The following is a 19,521-nucleotide window of genomic DNA, read 5'->3' as shown; positions in this document are numbered from 1 at the left end:
CGATTGAATTGACACCATCATATCTCATATCCGACCGTTTGACTTATATCTTGGTGGTGATAATAAAACATCACTCAAATATAAGAAACCTAACAATAGATTATGTATAATGCAATTTTGAGGGTTAAAGTTTAATTTGAGACAAATTTAACTCCACTAATGAAATACATACAAATACCATGAAATTTAGATGACATTTATTATAAAAATTAATGTGACATTAAGTTTAAAAATATAAAAATTTATTTATCATTTAAAAAGTAAAATCTTGTCCCATGATACAAGAACTAATTTCACACTCAGCCTTAACTTTATAAGGTAATATTTATCTGCATAAAAATTGATTAAAAAAATCACTAAAAATGGAGAAGAAAAACATAAAACGATGTCGGAACACAGGTCCAGGTTCCATCACATGTTACCCAGGTGTAGCTCACCGAAGGGGAGCCCATTGTTGCCGTGTGCTACTCTCGCTCCGCCACCACTTCCGTCTTCTCACTGTCTTCTTCCTCTCTCTCTCTCCCCATCCCCTCTCTCTCTCTGTACGATTCATACACAAATCTCGAATACACCTCAAAATCGATCAGCCGAGAAGCTAGCTATCACTCGCTTTCAGATCTACAGTTTATTGCAGCGTGTAGCCTTCAATCTGGATCCGAATTCCCAGTATCCGGAACCCTAGAATACAAAGCTGGAGCAATTGAAGACCATCGGAAGGGAGCTCGCAATGGGCTCGCAGGGCGGCTTCGGCCAGTCCAAGGAGTTCCTGGACCTCGTCAAGTCGATCGGCGAGGCGCGATCCAAGGCCGAGGAGGACCGGATTGTGCTCCGCGAGATCGAAACCCTAAAGCGCCGGATCGCCGAGCCGGACACTCCCAAGCGCAAGATGAAGGAGTACATAATTCGGCTCGTCTACGTCGAGATGCTCGGCCACGACGCGTCCTTCGGGTACATCCACGCGGTTAAGATGACGCACGACGATAATCTGCTGCTGAAGCGGACTGGATACTTGGCAGTGACGCTTTTCTTGAACGAGGACCATGACTTGATTATTCTGATCGTGAACACGATCCAGAAGGACTTGAAGTCAGACAACTACTTGGTGGTTTCCGCGGCGTTAAATGCGGTTTGTAAGCTGATCAATGAGGAGACCATACCAGCGGTGCTTCCCCAAATAGTGGAGCTTCTGGGACACGCCAAAGAGGCGGTACGGAAGAAGGCGGTCATGGCGCTTCACCGGTTTTATCAGCGGTCGCCGGCTTCGGTCACCCACGTGATCTCCAATTTCCGCAAGGTATGTTCACTGCACTTCACTGCTCTGCACGTTTTCTGTGAAACTCGGTGTTCAACTGGCCATTGGGTGTTTTTTCGCACTAAGGGTGGTCTGACCTAATGGATTCTCTGTCAAAGATAGTTGTTTTTCGCGGTCCCGGACAAATGCTTCTTGGGATCTTAGCCGCAGTATTATACTTGTTTATGTGCTTTATATCACAGTGGCAGCCATCTTGAGGAGAGAGTGGGAGTTTGGAGGCTTTAGCTGTTAATATACTATAAGTTGTCTTAGACAGTCCAATGTACTTTACTCGCATTCATTTGTTTGTGAGGATAGCAATATGTCATATACTAAATTTAGTATTGTAAACACTGATTTATAGCCTCAGGATATGCAACTCTGATGTATATACGCATGTCTTCCCCAGTAATGTCCTGGGGTGACTTTATATTTGAAGTCTTTGAACTTTGCATATATCATAGACATAACTGCTGTACTTCAGAGAAAATTGGTATTTTCTGTTTTCAAAATTTGAAATAAAATTCTGCATTTGCAGAGACTATGTGATAGTGATCCAGGGGTTATGGGAGCAACACTTTGCCCTCTTTTTGATCTCATCACAATTGATGCAAATTCATATAAGGATTTAGTTGTCAGCTTTGTGAGCATTCTTAAGCAAGTAGCTGAATGTCGATTGCCAAAGAGTTATGATTATCATCAGATGCCTGCTCCATTCATCCAGGTATGTCGAAGTCTACCTATTGTTTACTTCAACTCATATTAAATGCCACCTTAGAAGATCTTGATATACATTGTTTTCCGTGGAATGAATAAGGAGATGTTCATGGTAGCATCTGTAGAATATAGTTGACTGACTATGTGCAAATGATGCTATTACATGAATGCTTCTTGGTAAATTTGGTGGATCAGTTTGCAGAAATCTTTTTCATGTTATTATGTTCTTGCTGCCAGGAAGGGGAAGCAAAGGGACTTCTATTTTATATCCTGGAATAGTTGCTTGGATTGCATTCTATAGGTAGATGGAAAATACTGGTGGACCTCTCAGAAGATAAATAGTTCTGGAAGCATGCAAACATTGCAAAGGCAGTGACTTTTTTCATTAATTAGTATGCTATAATGGTGATGCGTTGTCCTTTTGTATTAACATGAGAGTTATATCTACGTATGTAGATTTATAAATTTGTTTGTAATTAAGGAATTTCTCTTTTCCCTTTTCTTTTTGGACTTAAGAGAGAATGGAATACAATACATGCCAATGGACTAGAGGCATAGGATGTTCCCAGTGGTAGCCCAACTGCATGGAAGGGGCAATTACAATTTAACTAGAAGCAGGAAGAATATGATTACTCCCACTAGAGTTTATGTTTGTAGATTGACTTTGAACTTGTACGGTTGTACCATGCAGGATTATAGCAATGCACACCTCAGTTATAACTAATCTACTGCTATTCTCCTAATAGGTTGTTGTCATCTTTGGGATCCAGATTCCTTCCAATTTAGATGAAGAGTGAAAAACCTGGGTGTATGCGTTTATCTTTTGTGGTCACCTTTTTTCGTCTATGTTCTAAAATCATTATGCTGTTCTGTGGATCTCTATTGTGGACTGAGATTTTAATTCATTTGTAAATATACAAACAAGTTCAAGGGGCAGAATCCTCAGTGAGAGCAACTTAGACATGTACCTTGAAAGTTGCCATGTCATTTACATTCAACTTTTTTGTAACCCATGTCTAAAAACTAAGAAACTCTTATCAACTCAATTTCTGCTATCATCATTCATATCTTGTAACTTCAAATTTGCTTGCCATGTGCATAGAACATGACAAAGACGATGGATTCCCATGCATCATGGTTCAAAAATTGAAAACAACATTCCTTGTATGGATATTAGTATATTACTGATCTTATCATTCTTCAAACTCTGTTGTTTCAAAGTTAAGATATACTTTATTTAGTACTCACACCTTTCGTTCTGCAGATTAAGTTGCTGAAAATTTTGGCATTACTGGGAAGTGGTGACAAGCAGGCCAGTGAACACATGTATACTGTTGTTGGTGACATAATGAGAAAGCGGAATCCATCAAGTAACATAGGCAATGCTATTCTTTATGAGTGCATATGTTGTGTCTCCTCAATACATCCCAGCCCTAAACTATTAGAGTCTGCGGCTGATGCAATATCTAGTTTCTTGAAGGTTTGTATCTGCATGTTCTGCATATTGTTCAGTTTTCAATCTTCACTGACTTGTGTTAATACCTTCTTGTCTGTTGGGCAGAGTGATAGTCATAATCTAAAGTATCTGGGGATTGATGCCCTTGGTCGGTTGATAAAAATCAGTCCAGAAATTGCTGAACAACACCAACTGGCTGTGATTGATTGTTTAGAGGTGAGAAGCATTACTTCTCTAATGAATTTGACCATAGTGCTGTTTGAGTTGAAGAGATGTGGATTGGTCCGTGTTCTTTGTTTGTCCTGAATAGTTGATATGTCATACAAGAACTATATCTGCATCTGTGGATCTTTATTTGTGTCCTGTTGAATAAATTACTAGTTTCTTATTTATTATAAACTATTAGTTTCTTATATTTTATTTATTCTTTGATAAGTACTAATCTGTTCATTTATTTTACTTCTCAAAATAGAAAAGAACTATATTTGACCCTGCTGACTTTTATTCTTCTGAAATTTGTCTTATGGTGATAAATGATGTGCAATTTCTATTTTTACAGAATTCACATAAACTAGCAACGTGTATGTTTATACAGCTATAATATGTGCAATTTTGAGTATAATCTGACACATGCAAAGACCAAAGTCATCTTTGGAATCAAGATACCAACAGCTTTACCCAAAGAGTGAAAACTCCCAAAGTATTTTCTTTTGTTTGCAGAAAAATAAGCACAGATGAACTAGCTGTTCTCTATAACTTTATGTCTTTACTTAATGTCGCTTATGTAAGAGCAACTGTTATTCAACGTTAGGTAGCTAAAACTCAGTACATGTTTAGGTGTTGTTGCTACTTCGGAAACATTTTACTTGCATTTCGCAGCTATTCAATGATCGTGGAGCACTCCAGAATTCTTACTTTCATTTTTCCCCATGTAAAAGATGAAAAAGAGCACAAGGAATTGTAATTTTTATATCTGTACTGTTGTAATCAGGAAACAATCAAGTTTTTTGAGAAGACTATTTGAAGCCCTTCTGATTTGTTTTTTTGTTCTTGGGAAAAAAATTGCCATTTTATTCACCCCAACATAACATCTATAGATCCGTGTTTGAGTTTGTTAAATACTAGGAATATGTAAAATTAAACCTCAGTTCAAGTAGAAATTTCCTCCCACCAACACTTGTTACAGATCTTCTGCAACTTTTGTGCTAAAAAACTCTCTACTTATATTGGAATAGGGTGAGCCTTAGTTCTACATGTATAAGTACTTCAGGGTGCCCTATGCTCCTTAGATCCCGAGTTTTAGCTTATGGATTTCATGTTTCCAAGATGCTGAGCTTGGTGGAAAATTTGAATATTTTTTATTTGCTTTGACATGTTTACTTGAAATATTAGTCCTTAGATTTTGGGTTTTTTGTTTTGAGTACCAATTAGTGAATTTGTAACAATTAGGTTCTCATGGAGGCTGTTGAAAAACAGAAGTATTCTTCTGAATTCTTTGATATTGACATTCATAGGGATGATTATTTTCTCTGGGTTTTGAAATTATATTTATTTTTCATGATGGATGTTTTATAACATTCATGCCAACTCAATGAACCCTATCTCAACCACACTGCATTGCTAATATATATATATACATATATATTTTCATTTCAGGTAAATTGCACCCATCCCCCTCTGGTTTGGGTTATTTGCACGAAGACCCCCTGTGGTTTATAAATGCTTTTGGAGGCCCTGTGGTTTATAGTTTTTGCTCAGATGCCCCTTCCATCACAAGTGGTGTCAATTAAACTCTACAACAACAACAACAACATATCCAGCCTTTATCCCACTATGTGGGGTCGGCTACATGAATTCTAGACTTCCATGTATTTCTGTCTTTTGTCATATCCTCATTTAGATCCATATATTTCATATCAAATTTTAATGTCTCTCCCAAAGTCTTCTTGGGTCTACCTCTACCTCTTTTTGTGACTAATTGTTCCATTTCATCAACTCTCCTCACATGAGCGTCTCTTAGTCTCCTTCTCACATGACCAAACCATCTTAGTCTAGTCTCTCTCATCTTCTCTTCGATTGGCACTACTCCTACCTTATTACGAATAACTTCATTTCTAATTTTATCCTTTCTTGTATGTCCGCACATCCATCTTAACATCCTCATCTCCGCTACACTCGTTTTTTGCTCGTGCTGGTATTTGACTGCCTAACATTCTGAGCCATACAGCAAGACTGGTCTTATAGTTGTCCTATAAAATTTTTCTTTCAATTTTAATGGGATTTTACCATCACATAACACTCCCGATGCATTTCTCCAGCCAACCTGCCTTAATTCTATGTGCGACATCCTCGTGGATTTCTCCATCTTTTTGAATCACTGATCCCAAATATCGAAAATGATTTTTTCTTTGTAAGATTTGGTCTTCTAATTTTATTATAACATCATCCACTCTTGCATTTTTACTAAATTTGCATTCCATATATTCTGTTTTCTTTCTACTTAATTTAAATCCCTCAGATTCTAAATTGTTTCTACTTAATTTAAGTTAAACTCTATATAACTTAAATTTAATTAATCATAATTAAATTATATTAAACTAAAATTAACAAAACTAAAACATAAAAAATCTAAAAATAAAATAAAAAGCCATGGAAAATGAGAATGTGATGTTCCTAGGGTTTTCCAAGGATGTAGAATGGAATTATGGAAGAAATTGGGAGTGAGAGAATAGAAAGGGATGGAGAAAACAGGAGAGGGAGAAATTTAGAAGAATGGAGGGAGAATTAAGAGAGAGAAACATAATTCAAATTGATTCATAAGTTGTCATTCTCTACTTCTTTAGCCTATTTATAGGTTGTTACTTCAAAGAAAAATACATGCAATAGAACAATTACTTCTATGCCCTTGGGGTCGTGACAATCCCCCCCCCCCCCCTTAAGAGGTTTCTTGTCTTCAAGAAACTTATTACAACTGAGCTGCTATTTATTCATCCAATTCCCATTTTCACGATCTGGTTTATTCTTTGCATTTTCTTGTTCTTTTCTCTTACTTTCTTTGGCTTTTCTTTCTTTCGCCTTCTTGACTTTATTGTATGGATGAAAGGGGAGACAATATCTCTTTGTTCAACAAGTATTTCAAGCTCTCTTGAATTACCTGCTCTATTTTCCTCTGCTAAAATCAACACCAACTCCTCTAAATCGTCGGCTAAGAAATCTCTAGCAATATCATCTACTATGATTTCCTTGGTAGTGCCTAAAAGATCAACATCTTTTGCCACACGTTGACAGTTTTTAACTTCTTTTTCCTCTTCATTGGCTATATTCTGTAGATCCTAAAAATTTAGTCGTGTATTGTCATAAGGTATTGGAGGAGTACCTAGTTCTTCAAGAAAACAAACTTGAAATCTTCTAAATCCAGAGTTGCTGTGATCCTATCATTTCTCAAGTTCACAACATCTTTTACTTCCTTATTTTGAACAGATATCTCCTCAATTGGAGTAGGGTTGCAATCAAGTTGAGCCAAGCTTCGGTAAGCTCGACTCGGCATACTTGAGCTTAGGCTCGAGCTTGAAGCTCAGCTCGGCAAACTTGAGCTTAGGCTCGAGCTCGGTTAACATGAACCGAGCTCAAGCTCAGCTCGTCAATTTGGTTGAAGAGTTGGGCTTGGGCTTGCCACCACTAAAAGAGGAGGCTATGCGGTGGCGTCACTCAGCAGAGGGAGTGGTGGTAGCGGTGGCAAGAGGCAGTGAAGATGGAGGATGCAACAACGGTGGCAGCGAGAGGCGAGAAAAAGGCAACGAAGGGAAGAGGAACAAGAAAATGGATTGCTAGAGAAGAAGAGCAACAGGAAGGGAGAAATAGAGGAGAGAAAGGAAGATAAAAAGTGGGTTTGGGAGAGGGGAACAAAGAAAATGGGTTCCTTGGGGGGAAAGAGAGGAAAAGTGATGATGATGATATGTATGTATATGTATATATGTTAAATAATATATTTATAAAATATATATCTAATATATAATTTAATAAATGATATAATGATGATATGTATGAATGTTAAATAATATATTTATAAAATTATGAATAAATTTATTAATGCATTTATAAACGAGTTTGTTTTCACAAGCTAATCGCAAACTTCTAATCGGGCCTGCTTGCTTGCGAACCTTTAATTGAGCTAGCTTGCGAGCTAATGAGCCGAGCTTTATTGAGCTCAAGCTCGATTTGTTTACAAATCAAGCTTCAAAATTAGGCTCAAGCTTGACTTGTTTACTTTAATGAATAAACTCGAACAAGCTTTTATCGAGCCGAACACCAAGTCACTCATGAACGGCTTGGATCATTTGCGACCCTAAATTGGAGTATCATTTACTTCCTCATCTTTCACTGTTTTTTCAATTAGAACTTCTTGATTCAATGCAGATACTTAAGCAACTTCTTGCGGATCAAAGGTCTTGGGTAGTGTCAGGTCTGGAGGATCTGACTAAGGGATTCTCGAGCAATAGAGAGTTGGGAGAGGGAAATCAGAGAGAAATGAGGAAGAAAGAGAGAAATGAGAGAGGATTCAAGAGAATTAAGTTGTAATATTTCTCAATACCCAAGAGAGAGACCGTTTACATCATTGGGGAATGTACAAGCTGCCACAACATCAACAAATTTTGTACCATTCCCTGCAACCGCTAACTAACTCGCGCATAGATTCCTTCTCTATTACATTTATTCCCTCCATTACATTTAATTGCAATACTAGCCTTATATCGCGCGGTACATGATGGGTAGGATTCCAGCAGAAGCTAGAATCGGTTCTGCAGTGGATCTTGGATAAAGATCCACTGGTATACTGACCTAATACAATATTGCAAGCTGAATCAACAATGCATCCATTTGGTCCAGTTTTTGGCCAAAATTATCAAGACTTTCTTTGTATTTATCAAATTCTCTCTTCATCATGTGGTTGCCTTCTGCCATTTCCTCAAGTTGCTTACCTCAAACAGTTCATTGCTCCAAGGACAACTTTTCAATCCTCGATTTAGCAATCTAAGTAGGAGCTGTCGAGATCTATAGAGACCGCCTGCTGATAATCCGATCCACTTTAGTGCAGCTATGTAAATTAGCCGTAATCACAGTCAGAACTCGTCTGGCCTGCTTCACCTTCAAAAGTCGAACACAAATTGCCAGAGTTCTAGCCCAGAATCAACATGTTGGTGTCGCCTCTTGGATTAGCTACTCTGGATGTGCTTCATCTTCAACTTCTGGATTGCCTGGCCTTGCTTCGCTGTCTAGTTCGTAGGAATTCCGCCAGGCTCTACTTCGCCTTTCAGTTCTAGACCTCAATTAACTGGATCGGTGATGGACCCCGATTAACTGGATCAACGATGAAAATTATCTCCTTGTTCAATCAATGCTAATCTGGATCGCTGGAAATCGCTTAGTGCTATTTCGATTAATAGTAGAGAAACAACCTTAAGATATCGCTGCTATCAATTTCAACAATCGAAATCTAGTTGCTTGGAAATCTCCTGAATCGGATTTGGAACTTGCTTCTGTGTCATCTAGCTCTGCTGATACAGCTTGTGGAATTAGCTTCACTAATTCGCTGCTTAGTTGCACCTGAATTACATCAATTATGATTTGAAACCGTTTCTAGCAGTCGCCGTGAATGGCCGATCTAAATCTCAGTCTGAATTGGCCTTCAAAAATCTGAACCTAACTGCAATGGATTTGCTGGAATCCAGCCAATGATTGAATGGCTTTGATACCAAATGTGATGTTCCTAAAGTTTTCCAAGGATGTAGGATGGAATTATGGAAGAATTGGGGAGAGAGAATAGAAAGGGAGGGAGAAAACAAGAGGAGGAGGGGGAGGGGGAATTTAGAAGAATGGAGGGAGAATTAACAAAGAGAAATATAATTCAAATTGATTCATAAGCTGCCATTCTCTACTTCTTTAGCTTATTTATAGGCTGTTACTTCCTTTTAGTTAGTAACTAATTGAAGGTACAATACTACAACAGCCTAAGGCACAACAAAGAAAAATTCATGTAATAGAACAATTACTCCTATGCCCTTGGGGTCATGGCAGAGAATTCCAGAAACGATGGTTACCAAAACCCCGTTGTTTCTAGTCATCAATGGTTCTAGAATCGCTAGAACAATAGAGAGAGAAAAGAAGTAGATTGAACCCATCATCACTTCTGGAATCAGGATTCTAGATCTGGTCTAGAAGATATCGAAGAAGAAGAAGATAAAGATCTAGTCCTTCTGGGTTTGATTCTCTGCAATTTGAACCCTTCATCGTGATGATTTTGTGTAGAAGGTGGCAAAGCAGCAAAAGTGTCACAAGACACGCTCTTAGTTATAGAAATTTTGATTTCTATTGTTGTAACTTCCGCTATTTCTTTTACTGTTGTAATTTTATTGAATGAGTTTGTTAGCCTAGAGGGTACCCACGTGTAAGGGCTAGAATAGGACAAATGAGATTGTTACAATTGTAAGGGGGATAGGATCTGCTGTGATAGCGTCCCTTATCAGGATGTATATACTCCCCAAGACTCTCTTGGAGGAGAGCGTTGAATATCAATGAAAGAATTCTAAATTCTTCCTCAACCTTCTCTCATCTCTCCCTAACTCTCTATCTTCTCTCTTTCTTCCTTCTCTCTGCTTCTCCCTTGTTGCATCCTTCTAATTCATACTGAATTAGGGGAGCAACCATTGTCATGGCCTAGCAGTGACAATTTGGTATTAGAGCTCGATCCTGGCCAGAGTTCTTTGTGAAGGTGGTGGGATGGTGGAAAGAACCTGCATGAAGAACTGTTGTTGTTTGCATCGAGTGCAAGCCCTAGAAGAAACTAGTGAAGCCCATCTAAGTATAGTTATGTACTTATGTATGAGGGGTATAATAGGAAATGTGTAGTCTTTTATTTCCCTTGTAATATCTGCCCGTAATGTCTATAAATAGAAGACATAGGGCCACCATTTGACACATGATCATTTATTCTGATTTACGAGTGTAGTGTGTGAGAAGAAAGCTAGAATCAAGATAGTCTTTGTAATCCTCCAAGTTGATTGTACTCGTGTATGCGTGTGAGAGAGAGAGAGGGATTCTTGTACTGGTTTCATCATTCTTAGCGGATTTCTCTGAGGATCTAAAGGCTGGATGTAGGACCGATTCATGTGGTTTGAACTAGGATAAATCTTGCTGTCTTCACTGTGTGGTTTGATTGTTTTCTTCTCTATTTTATTTCTATTTTCAATTCAATTTTTCATTTATGTGTATTGGATTGATTTCAGGTGTGGGTGTGAATCATATTGGCATATGAATTGAGTGACCCTAAGAGCTCCTAATCCTAACAAGAACTTTGAGTTGTAGCTGCAACAAGTCAGCTCGACCATGTCTGAGTTCCAAAACCGAGTGGACCAATTGGAGTTTGAGTCCGAACAGAACCATGAGGCGATCATGGCAGTAGATTGCAAGGTGGAAGGCTCAATCGGGGGGTTGGAAAGGAGGTTGGATGAAGCTCTCTCAAATGCGGGAGGATATCATGCATATGAGAGAAGAAATGGGAGCACTACTACAACAATTTATTGTGATGTTTACTTGCCAAAATTTGGTGAGAATTTCTCCCAATTTTCCTCCTAGGGATAGAACAGAGCCGATTTTACAGAATAATAGGATGGATCGTATGAATGTGACTTTTGAAATTGAGGTCGAACTGGAAGAAGAACTGGATGCGATATTGGATAGAGGGCGTGAGGTCCATGGCAATCCTCAGCATCCTGGGTTTCCCATGCCTTGGATGGAAGATCCATGTGTTCGAAGGGACCAACCCCAGGTGGTGGTTGAGGAAATGTGAGCGGATGTTTGATTGGTATAACATACCAGAGGGGAGAAAAGTGGCTTTAGCTATCGCCTACTTTGATGATGTGGCTGATGCTTGGTTCCAGGGGTGGACTAGAGTTAGGGAGAATCACACTTGGGAGGAATTTTCTGATAAATTGTGTGAAAGGTTTGGGGAGAGGAGTATGTCTGATATCATAGAAGAGTTTAACAAGCTAAGGTAAGTTGGAGAAGTAAGGGCTTATCTAAGGAGGTTCGAGGAGTGAAGGTCCTTAATGATTAACCATAACCCACATCTTTTAGAGGCCTACTTAGTATCTAGTTTCTTGAGTGGCCTCAATGATTATTTAAGACCCATGGTGAAAATGATTAGGCCTCGAACTATAGAACATGTAACAAAGAGTGCAAGACTACAAGAGATGGTGGTAGAGGCCTTGATGAGGAAGCAAAGGCAACAACAAAAGGCTATTACAATGGGAACTTTCAATCAGGGGGAAAAAGGCTACAATCGTGAGTTGATTAAAGGCAACACAGGGGTGAGGAATTTGGGGGGATCTAGCTTAGTAGGAAGGCCCAATGAGCAGAGGCGACAGTCTGGTTTATGCTTCAGGTGTGGGATAAATATTATCCTGGGCACAAATGCAAGTGCCAGTTGTTACTGTTAGAAGAAGATACTGGAGAAAGGCTGGAGGAAGAAGAAGAAGAAGAAGAATTTGGGGGGATCCAGCTTAGTAGGAAGGCCCAATGAGCAGAGGCGATAGTCTGGTTTATGTTTCAGGTGCGGGGATAAATATTATCCTGGGCACAAATGCAAGCGCCAGTTGTTACTGTTAAAAGAAGAAGAAGAAGAAGAAGAAGAAGAAGAAGAAGAAGAAGAGTGTAGGGAGTCAGGGGAAGAATATAATGGAGAGATATCACTCCATGCAATGAAGGGGGTAACTAATAACAAGATAATCAAGGTAGAGGGAAGAAGAGGAAGAGAAGAAGATAATGGAGAGATATCACTCCATGCAATGAAGGGGGTAACTAATAACAAGATAATCAAGGTAGAGGGAAGAAGAAGAAGAAGAAGAAGAAGAAGAAGAAGAGTGTAGGGAGTCAGGGGAAGAAGATAATGGAGAGATATCACTCCATGCAATGAAGGGGGTAACTAATAACAAGATAATCAAGGTAGAGGGAAAGGTGAAGGACTGTAGCCTCCTAATTTTGATTGATAGTGGGAGCACCCACAACTTCCTAGATGAGGGGACGGCTAAGAGGTTGAAGTGTCTACTCATGGGAACCCAACCTTTGAGTGTGACAGTGGCTAATGGAAGTAGGGTGCTAAGTAGGTCAGCTTGCCTTGGTTTTTGTTGGGAGATGCAAGGGAGGAGTTTGAGGTTGATCTCAGGTTGCTACAACTGGGAGGTTGTGATGTGGTATTAGGGGTTGACTGGATGAAGGGGGTGAGCCTCATAAGTTTTGATTTTAGTAAGATGGAGGTGTCTTTTGATAAGGGAGGAAGGAAGATGACTCTCACAGGAGGAAAGGAAACTAGGACGTGCAAAATGATCACTGGGAAGAGATTGCAAAGGGTTTTTAAGAACAAAATGGTGCCAATTGACACAATTGCTCTTGATTGTGGCGATGAAGGAGGACCTAATAGGGTGATGTATGGAGAAATGCACCTAACAATCAACACTCATTAAGGAAGCTTGATTAGGTACAACCACTGCACCTTATTGATGAATTGCTGGTAGAATTTAGGGACTTCTTTGCTGAACCTACCACCCTTCCCCTTACTAGAGCATTGGACTATTCTATTAATCTTAAACCCAATACTGAACCCATCAACATTAGGTCTTACCGTTATCACCCAATCTAGAAAACAAAGATTGAAAAGATGGTTCAGGAAATGCTAAACCAATCTTTCATAAGACCTAGCTAAAGTTCTTTTACCTCCCCAGTTCTCTTAGTTAAAAAAAAAAAAAAAGGGATGTCATGGTGTTTTTGTGTGGATTATTACCAATTTAACACCTTGACCATCAAAGATAAATTCCCTATGCCTCTTGTGGAAGACCTAATGGATGAACTGCACAATGCCAAATTCTTTTTAAAGCTTGACCTCTGCTTGAGCTACCATCAAATTAGAATGATGCTTGAGGATGTTCATAAAATCACCTTTAGGACACACCATGGGCACTTTGAATTCTTGGTGATGCCCTTCAGGCTCACTAATGCCTTGACCACTTTCCTATCCCTCATGAACCAAATTTTTGAGTCATATCTAAGAAAATTCATACTTGTGTTCCTTGATGACATCCTTGTCTATAGTCCAAATTTGAACCAACTCTTGACTCACCTAAGAACCACCTTTGAGGTCTTTAGGACTAACCAACTCTTCATCAAAGGGTTTAAGTGTGCCTTTGGTCAAGATCAGGTAGAGTACTTGGGTCATTTGATTTTAGGAGATGGGGTTAGCACTGGCCCAAGGAAGGTGGAAGCCATGTTGGCTTGGCCCAAGCCAACTAAGGTAAGGGCTTTGAGGGGGTTCCTTAGGCTCACTGGATACTATCGCAGGTTTGTTAAGGGGTATGGTGTCATCAATAAACCCCTAACGGATCTCTTAAAGAAGGGGAGTTTTAGCTGGGGGCAAGAGGCTGAGGAAGCCTTTGAAAGGTTGAAGGGGGGCCATGAGTAGAGTATCTGTCTTGGGTTTGCTAGATTTTAGCAAACCTTTTGATTTAGAGATTGATTCATGTGGGGCAAGGATTGGTGTTGTGTTGATGCAAGGAGGTAGGCCCTTGGCATTCCTAAGCCAAGCCTTAAGCCCAAGGCATCTCGGCCTTAGCATATATGAAAACGAATTTTTGGCAGTGCTGATGGCTATGGAAAAATGGTGTCACTACTTAGAAGGAGGAAGATTCATAATTAAGATAGATCACGAGAGTTTGAAATTTTTGTTATAGCAAAAATTACAAACTCAATTGCAAAAGAAGGGAATGGCCTAACTGATAGGATTAGACTCAATATAGTATAGGAAGGGCAAAGAAAATGTGGTCGTGGATGCACTCTCAAGGTGCCATGAGGAGGGGAGTACTACAACCATAACCACTATAATTCCAGAGTAGTGTAAAGAAGTAGTAGACAACTATGAAGGAGATGAACAGGTGAAGGAAATCTTGGAGAGGTTAGCTGTGGGACCTAAAGAAGCTGATGGATACACGGTGGAAGAAATGTTGAGGTATAATGGTAGGATTGTTATTGGTGATAGTGAGGCTCTCAAGAGGAGGATTTAACAGCCCCTACACGAGTCCCCTTTGGGGGGACACTCTGGGATTCAAAATACCTACCTCCGGGTGAGGCAACTATTCCATTGGCCCAAGGTCAAGGTAGAAGTGAGGGAGTTCGTGCTAGCTTGTGACACCTGGCATGAAAATGTGGCCTATCCCGGTCTCTTACAACCCCTACTAATACTCAGTCAAGCTTGGACTAGTGTGTCTATGGACTTTATTAAGGGGTTACTTAAATCTGAAAGGAAGGACAACATACTGGTTGTGGTTGATAGATTAACCAAATTCGCCCATTTTATAGGGTTGACCCATCCTTATACAGCCCAAGAGGTGGCCAGGGTATTTCTGGATTCGGTGGTGGCATTGCATGGAGTTCCTAAGTCTATAATTTCAGATCGTGACAAGATCTTCACAAGCCTCTTGTGGCAGGAACTTATGAAGGCATTGGGAATTAAGCTTAACATGTCTACGGCCTATCACCCTCAATCGGATGGGCAAAATGAGAGGGTGAATAAGAGTTTGGAAACTATTTGAGGTGTGTTTGTATCTTGCAACCCAAAAGCTGGCGTGGGTGGCTTTCCTTGGCCTAATGGTGGTATAACTCTACCACACTTCCCTGAAAATGTCCCCATTTGAGGTTTTGTTACAAACCTCCCATTTTACCAGTCATAGGAGAGCATACTACTGCAGCTTCCGTTGAGGAGTACTTGCAGTAGAGGAGAACGGTCTTGCAACAGTTGAAGCAGGAGTTTGCGTTAGCCCAGAATAGAATGAAGCAATGTGCTGATCAGAGGAGGAGTGACAGGGAGTTTGAAGTAGGGGAGAAGCTGTATCTAAGGCTGAGGTATCCCCGTTTGAAATCTATCACCCAAGGGCCAGTGTCCAAACTCAGTCCTTAGGTATTTTGGACCATTTCCCATTACTTCCAAGGTTGGGAAGGTGGCCTACCGCTTGTAACTTCTTGAGGAATCACATATTCATTCGGTGTTCCATGTGTCCCTCTTGAAGAGGTGAAGAGGTCAGTTGGCATTGAGCAGGTGAACCCAGCGTTGCCTTCACTTCCTAAGGAGAAGGATAGGGTGGAAGAACCAGAGGCCATATTAGATAGAAAGGTGGTTTACAACCAGGCAGTTCCACTTATCCAAGTCTTGGTAAAGTGGCAAAATGGGTCAACAGGTAGCAACACCTGGGAGTTCCTGCCCAGTTTACTTAAACAATTTCCAGGAGCAGCTAGCCTCCTTAGCATTTCTTGAGGACAAGAAATTTGTTAAGGGATGGGGAATTGTCACGAGACGCGCCCTTAGTTACAGAAATTTTGATTTCTGTTGCTGTAACTTTTGCTATTTCTTTTATTGCTATAATTCTGTTGAATGAGTTTGTTAGCCTAGAGGGTACTCACGTGTAAGGGCTAGAATAGGACAAAGGAGGTTGTTCCAACTGTAGGGGGGATAGGATCTGCTGTGGCAGCGTCCCTTGTCAGGATGTATATACTCCCCAAGGCTCTCTTGGAGGAGAGCATTGAATATCAAAGAAGGAATTCTAAATTCTTCCTCAACCTTCTCTCATCTCTCCCTAACTCTCTCTCTTTCTTTCTTCTCTCTGTTCTACTTTGTTTCTCCCTTGTTGCATCCTTCTAATTCATGCTGAATTAGGGGAGCAACCATTATCACAGCCTAGCAGTGACAATAAGGTGCGAAGAAGAAGATGAATACGAAGCAGGAGCAGCTAGGGAAGAAGAAGAAGCCGAAGCCGAAGCCGAAGCAGCAGATCTGGTTCTCCTTCTCCTCCTCTTCCTCCTCTCTCTCTCTGGTTCCAGATCTGGAACCCATTGTGCTGAAACAATTGTTCCAGGAACCCCAACCATCATTTCTGATGATGGTTGATGGTTCATCTGCCATGGCCCTTATTTTCTTTTATTTTTTTGATTTCTTATGTTTTAATTCTTATTAATTTTAATTCAATATAACTTAATTATGATTAAATAATTTTCAATTTAATTTAATTAGCGCTGTTTGTAAAGGAAGGAGTGTCTGAACAAAAAAGATAAACCATGGGGACCTCTAGAAGCATTTCTAACCACAGGGGGTCTGGGTGGAATTTACTCTTTTTTTTTTTGCTATTCTGCTATATTTATAAGAACTACTGAAAACTGTGGGAGGTATAATAAATTTTCTGCAATGAATTCTTTTAAACAAGCAAATTTGAGAGAAGTATGACTTTATGAGTTAGAGAGATGTGAGGATGGCATGCCTTACCATACAGGTGTAATTAAGTTTTCTGTCTCCTCATTTCCACTTAGTTATGTAGGGGGCTGATATTGTTTTTTTTACTTTGCCTGTGCTATTTTTAGGAATTGAATGATTTACAAGATTATGGATGACATCTTTATTTTATATTTGCAAAATTTGCAGCTGTCAGTCTTATTTCCTGCTAGTGAGATTACTCTTTTCAAGTTTTCTCTTCTTATGGCATGTGCTTAATTTTATTTATCATCTCCTTATTTGTATTTAGTTTTTCTTAGAGTCATTATATTGTATTTCTTTGATTCTCCAAGTTAATTTTGCTATCAACAGGTGACAAGGCTATGTACAACAATTTCTTTTGTAATATGCAAATCTTAAAAGTGTTTTTTTTCCTTCTGCTAATAACTTTACTCGCAATAACATTAAGCTTCAATTGCTTTTTCAATCTATATCACAGTCTATATTTCTTGTGCTAGTTTAGATACTAGAGTTGAATTAACTTTCAGACTCTTGGGGTTAATTGGGCTCTGTGCACTGCAATGCCACCACCACCATCATCACAACCCTCAATCATACTAGGTGGGTTGGCTACGTATATTCTAGTTCTACAATCACCTTCTTATTGTTGGTTTTATCTCCTTTGAGGCCATTATATCTCATGGGGTTTTCCACCTGGTTTTCTTTTGTCTTCATTTATTACTTCATTCCGCCCACTCATCGCACAAATGTGTCTTTTGGTCTTTCTATTGGATATCTAAACTCTCTTAATGCATCTTCTTTTCAATAGTTTCCACTTCAATCTTACGTAATCTTGTTTTGCACTTTTTGTGGTTTTGTAACCAAGATGGTTATATAGCCATTCAATAAATTCTCTCTTTTAGTTTTGTTGTGTGTACTATAATGTGATAAGAGTTGATTGAAAATGTGTGAGCAGCCTTCAAACTTGGTACATGGTTTGGTTAGTGGTGCTCTGTTGTCCTTTTTAATCATTATTGATTGTTTTACATCTCTTTCCATTATGAAGTTCTTCCTGTTTTTATGGTGGTGATTTTATAATCTTGTTGGAATTATATCATGCTACCTTCCAATTTGAAAACTAATTCTGATTATTTTACCTCATAAATGTTCTTCATCTATGTTTCACCAAACTTTGACATGCTTCATAACACAGGACTCGGACGATACTTTGAAGCGGAAAACATTTGAACTGCTGTATAAGATGACAAAATCCTCCAATGTGGAAGTTATTGTTGATCGTATGATTGACTATATGATAAACATTAACGACAATCATTACAAAACTGAAATTGCGTCCAGATGTGTTGAGCTTGCAGAACAATTTGCACCAAGCAACCAGTGGTTCATCCAGGTAATACCAATTTTTGCTTCTACATTTCTTCTTGCTGGAAACATTATTTATTTAAGTCTCCAGAACTGTCAACTAATGGCTTCACATGACTTGTTTACTGCAGACCATAAATAGAGTCTTTCAGCATGCAGGGGATCTAGTAAATATTAAAGTGGCACATAATTTGATGCGATTGATTGCTGAGGGATTTGGAGAAGATGATGATACTGCAGATAGTCAGCTTAGATCTTCTGCTGTACGTATTAATTTCTGCTGACCAAGCTTTTATCCCACTATGTGGGGTTGGCTACATGATTCTAGCTTTCTATTCATTTCAGAATTCATGTCTGTTTTATTTGATCCAATGAGTTTTATGCTGGCCGTTGGGTACACAATGCAAGCCTCCTCTTTTATCCAGGCTTGGGGCCAACAGTACATTCAAATTCACAGCCGGAGTTTTTTGCAAAAAGAAGTGTTTTCTGTTTGTCCTGCTACATTATGTTATTGTTTCATTAAGATGGGTTTGGTTTTTGAAATATCTAATTTAATTTAGTGGACCCCCAAATAAGCTGAATACATAATGGCAAAAAGAGCTGGAATTAGCCTATGCATTTCTTGCTCATTAACAAAGCTTAGTTCATTGGATGAGTAACACTCATGGTTTCTGATTCAGTGTTTCACAATAGTTTGGTTTACAGTCTGTTACATATTTTCTCTTTATGTTTCTCTTGGCTGCAGGTGGAGTCATATTTGCGCATCATTGGAGAGCCAAAACTGCCATCTGCATTTCTACAGGTACAGTCTCTTTTCTGTCTAGGTTTAATCTTTGTTCTTACGTTGTGGATGTGCTGCTTGTGTTTTGTTATCTTAGTTTCTTAGTTTTGAGTTGTAGGTAATTTGTTGGGTCTTGGGGGAATATGGAACTGCAGATGGAAAGTATTCGGCCTCTTATATCACAGGGAAGTTATGTGATGTGGCAGAAGCACATTCCAGTGATGACACTGTCAAGGTACCAGTTTTTTCTGTTCATGGCACATGGGAATCTAAATTTTGTATTGTCTGCCTCAGTTTAATGATATACTTTTCTTTAAATAGTAAGTTTCTAAATTTGATAATGGGTTTATAGAATGGATGATATATTGTCACTGGAAATAGAATAGGCTATCTTTTTATGTTCTTTAATTTTTAAAAGCTATGATTCTGTAAATTGTGGAGGTCTGTAGATTGAAATTCTGATCTGGCCTCTCTCTTGTATTTCAAAACTGCCTGTTATATTTTACCTCATTGCTAATAGCTGAGTAACTGATCACTAGTAGAATTGTTATCCCTGATAAATCTAAGATCATGTTTTTGGGATTGATGCA

The 19,521-nt window shown here is 39.2% G+C and overlaps 2 protein-coding genes across 2 annotated transcripts in view; both read left to right on the top strand.

Annotated features, from left to right (window-relative positions):
• The first annotated feature begins 435 nt into the window (after positions 1–435).
• Positions 436–19,521, top strand: part of LOC127813595 (AP-4 complex subunit epsilon) — a 30,256-nt gene continuing 11,170 nt past the window's right edge. The window contains exons 1-8 of the mRNA XM_052354636.1: positions 436–1,294; positions 1,830–2,015; positions 3,273–3,488; positions 3,570–3,680; positions 17,981–18,178; positions 18,282–18,413; positions 18,896–18,952; positions 19,050–19,166. Coding sequence (XP_052210596.1) covers positions 728–1,294; positions 1,830–2,015; positions 3,273–3,488; positions 3,570–3,680; positions 17,981–18,178; positions 18,282–18,413; positions 18,896–18,952; positions 19,050–19,166 — 1,584 coding nt within the window. The 5' untranslated portion in view covers positions 436–727. The remainder of the gene's footprint in view (positions 1,295–1,829; positions 2,016–3,272; positions 3,489–3,569; positions 3,681–17,980; positions 18,179–18,281; positions 18,414–18,895; positions 18,953–19,049; positions 19,167–19,521) is intronic.
• Positions 10,756–16,338, top strand: LOC127813596 (uncharacterized). Its single transcript, XM_052354638.1, has 3 exons — positions 10,756–11,904; positions 12,073–12,253; positions 12,465–16,338. The coding sequence occupies exons 1-3, from the start codon at positions 11,570–11,572 to the stop codon at positions 12,717–12,719; spliced, it is 771 nt and encodes a 256-aa protein (XP_052210598.1). The 5' UTR covers positions 10,756–11,569; the 3' UTR covers positions 12,720–16,338.

Source organism: Diospyros lotus, chromosome 11 (genome assembly GCF_014633365.1).
Source record: "Diospyros lotus cultivar Yz01 chromosome 11, ASM1463336v1, whole genome shotgun sequence".
Taxonomy (NCBI): Eukaryota; Viridiplantae; Streptophyta; class Magnoliopsida; order Ericales; family Ebenaceae; genus Diospyros; species Diospyros lotus.
The sequence above is the reverse complement of the archived record's forward strand: the minus strand, read 5'-3'. Positions and strand labels throughout refer to the sequence as shown.

Bases quoted from the DNA above. Each gene is read 5' to 3' on its own strand.
- LOC127813596 (XM_052354638.1), top strand. From the start codon at position 11,570: ATGATTAACCATAACCCACATCTTTTAGAGGCCTACTTAGTATCTAGT. The intron at 11,905-12,072 runs GTGTGGGATAAA...TTTATGTTTCAG, and splicing joins CAGTCTGGTTTATGCTTCAG to GTGCGGGGATAAATATTATC. The intron at 12,254-12,464 runs GTAGAGGGAAGA...AAGATAATCAAG, and splicing joins CTAATAACAAGATAATCAAG to GTAGAGGGAAAGGTGAAGGA.